Below are 3,724 nucleotides of genomic sequence, written 5' to 3' on the forward strand. Positions count from 1 at the left end.
CGAGAGAGAGAGAGACGAAGAGAGAGACGAACGACACCAGTGCAGTGAGAGCGGGAGAGAGAGAGGACGAAGAGAGAGACAGAGAAGAGACAGAGAGGGAGAGAAGAGGAAAGGCCCTCAGAGAGTCCTGAGAGGGGGGACGCTAGCGCTAGGCTAGTTAGCGCTGGGGGAAGCTAGCTAGCTTCTTCCATTTGTGAATAGAGTTAGTTGTAAGAGAAATTAGCTCGCTAGTTGGATGTGATGAAGTGGTGTGCAGTAATGGCTGTTACTTTCAGGAGCTAGCTACTAAGGCCTCCCGGTCTCACATGGGAGCGAGCCAAGCTATAGACCTGGAAGGGAGGGTAGCTATTAGCCAGCCCTGTTGTGGAGGTGAGGTAACCAGCTAGTTCTGTATAGGAAAATTAGTTAGCAATGTGAGAAAAAGTAGAGAGGGAAGCTAGTTAGCTCTCAGGGGACTAGGAGGTAGCACGCTGTATCAGGTCTGTGTGAGCTAGCCTTTCCTGGCTAATTCTGTTGGAGAGGAAGGCTGATCCCAACACATTACCTGCATGCTTTTTTTTCCTCAGGAGACTAGCACATCTGACCGCCTGAAAGCTGATTTGACATTTCCATTTTCCATGTAGGCCTAATAATTCTGGGAAGTTCACCTAGAAGTACGGGAAATTTCAGAAGGCACCAGTGTTTGACTGTTTACTTTTCTTTGGGTTGGAGAGAGGGAGAAATAGTTTTCGCTTATTTTTTTTAAAGCTGGTYCGTTTTCTCATGCTCATGCACGGTTATAAACAGGATTTCTGCGGCCTGTTCATATAGACAAAGTTTTGGGTCAACATCGTTTCTAAAATGCCCGTCCATTTCTATAGATGTAGGATCTTAATTTGGTCACTATTTTGTTGCTGAGAATTTTCCTGCACCGCAGGAAGTGTATTCACGTTTCATAAAGGCTTCTAAAGTTTGTAATTTCCACTTTAAAATGTCAGACTTGATTTGCCCTAATGAAAACTGTACCAGCCCCTACAAAAAATGTCCATAAATGATTATCCACATAATAATTCACATTTCCTGTTGCTGCAGGATTATTGTCCTGCTGTAGCAAACTGGCTCAAATTAAGATTTGATATCTGTAACCATCAATATCACACACACTATCCCTCACCTCCTCTCTCTCTTTCTTTCTCCCTTGTCCTCCCACCCCCTCTCTTTCCCTCTCCCTCTATCCTTCTTTTCAAAATATGAACTATTGTCTCCTTGTCTCCCCCTCTAGCTGACGAGGCAGCGCTTGGTGGATGCGGATGGCATCATCAACACGGCGGCGTTTTACATCTACCTGACGGCGTGGGTCAGCAACGACCCGGTGGCGTACGCAGCCTCGCAGGCCAACATACGGCCACACCCCCCGGAGTGGCTCCACGACCGCACAGACTCCATGCCCGAGACACGCCTCAGCAGTGAGTGACCAATCCACAGCACACTTCACTATCACAAAGGCCTCTCACCGGCCAATCATATGAGACATACACTTTTTCGCTCTCAATACTTCTTTGACACTCTGGCCTACTGATTTGGCAATTCAATTAAAACCGATTGGGACAGAATGTAAGAAGTGTGCAGGAGCTACTTCTCTTGTTGATGCTAGATTTGTACCTCTAAAGGCATTTATACACTACTTGTTATGTTTTGTGGCCTAACTATTCTGTGGGCAATTTCTCCTTGAGCGTTCCATTTGACCTCTTCTGCTCAACCACTCCGTACGCCTTTATTTCATTTGAGCTGCGGTTATGTTAGAATACCTGTCTCTTATACCATCTCTGCAGTTACTGACCGTTCTATTCTTTCTGGTTGTAACTGAGGTCGTTGTACTGTTTACAGCAGGGTTCCCCAACTGGGTTTTATTTGGCCTCCCAAGTTTTCGAAGCAATTTATGGGGGGAGTTTTCATCGTTGGACCTAAAAGACGTTTTTTTTTTAATATGAAAAACAGGAAATCAGCTCCAAGAGGTTTTGGTTGAAGAAATCTGTTCCCATGTAGGCCGATTCCCACGCAAAACAAAGAGACACGTGATCATATACAAATGTAAACAAGGTTTGAAGTTATACATGTTTTAGTCAAACATTATATCTGTTTGGGCTTCTTGCGGTCAATTTGCCGTACACAAATTATTAGTAATTATGTTGCGGCCCCCCGACCATCTGCTCAAAGAAACATCGGCCCGCGGCTGAATCTAGTTGATGATCTCTGGTTTACAGTATACTGTGTGTGTGTGTGTGTGTGTGTGTGTGTGTGTGTGTTGGCTCGGTTTGCAGTGCTGAGGGGCAGGGAATAGCACGCTGTGGTACTCTAATGGTCCTGTGGTGGAATGCGATAACTTCTTACCACCACAGGCCCCTAAGCATTACACCACATTACACACATACATGCACACACACAAACACACAACACACCACACACACACCACACACCCACACACACACACACACACACACACACACACACACACACACACACACACACACACACACCACACACACACTCTCTAAAAACCAGTGACCCCAGCACTCCTACACCATGTTCATTCCTTACCACACACACACACACACACACACACCACACCACACACACACACACACACACACACACACACACACACACACACACACACACACACAGAAACACAGAGAGAAAAATGCTGTGCAGAAGAGAAATAGGATTGGTTAACAAGCAAAGGCTTGGGTGGGATAGACGATTGGATAACAAGCAGGAAGTGCATTACAGGGAGGAGATGTGATTGGATAACAAGCAGTGAGTGTAAATGTGATTGGCTAAGCAGCTTAGAAAGCTTGGCTGTGCAGGAAACCCCTGGAGCAGAGCTACGTTGGCAGAGCTCCAACTYCCAGTCCTAATGGAAATTTATAGTGGAGATTATAATAGGCCAAACCATGTTAGCAAGTGGTGCTGTCTAACCCTCCAGCCACTGGAACACACACACACCACAGAGAGTCTTTACGGTTCTCATTTTTGGGATGTTTTCGATCAAACGTAAGTTTTCAGGGAAAAATACAATGTAAAACAATCTGGAAAGGATATTGTAGTGGGGTATGGGGCTCCCGAGTGGCGCAGCGGTCTAAGGCACTGCATCTCAGTGCTAGAGGCGTCACTACAGACAACCTGGTTCAAATCCAGGCTGTATCACAACCGGATGTGATTGGGAGTCCCATAGGGCGGCGCACAATTGGCCCAGCGTCCGGGTTAGGGTTTGGCCGGGGTAGGCCGCCATTGTAAATAAGAATTTGTGCTTAACTGACTTGCCTGGTTAAATAACGGTAAAACAAACAAAAAAATTGACGTGAGTCTGAACCTTTCTAGAACATGTGTTTTGGCAGTGTTGCAGTAGTCACTGCAAATCAAATGTGGTGTGTGTCATAGTTAACTGCATAGCTGTGTAGGCTTTCCCTGTTTGACAGACAGGTACGAGTGTGTGTGTGTGTACATGTTTGAGTGCGACTGTGTGTGTGTGTGTGTGGGTGTGAGAGAGAGGGTGGGGTAATGGTGGTGATTCAAACATTGTAATTACAGCGGATCAACGTCAGACCTGACACTCTGCTGTGTGTCTGGGGCTGATAGCCTATCATTAGGCTGAGACTGGAGAGAATGGAGCCCTGTTCCTACCAGCCCTTCTCCCTCCTACACACACACACACACACAAACACACGTACACACACAAACACAC

General features: G+C 46.3%; 1 protein-coding gene across 1 annotated transcript in view; it reads left to right on the forward strand.

Annotated features, from left to right (window-relative positions):
- Positions 1-3,724, forward strand: part of LOC111974363 (protein patched homolog 1) — a gene marked incomplete at its 5' end in the record, with an annotated part of 40,968 nt that overhangs the window by 12,165 nt on the left and 25,079 nt on the right. Inside the window, 1 exon segment of the mRNA XM_070446834.1 lies at positions 1,262-1,445. Coding sequence (XP_070302935.1) covers positions 1,262-1,445 — 184 coding nt within the window.

The sequence above is a fragment of the Salvelinus sp. IW2-2015 genome, linkage group LG15 (genome assembly GCF_002910315.2).
Source record: "Salvelinus sp. IW2-2015 linkage group LG15, ASM291031v2, whole genome shotgun sequence".
NCBI lineage: Eukaryota > Metazoa > Chordata > Actinopteri > Salmoniformes > Salmonidae > Salvelinus > Salvelinus sp. IW2-2015.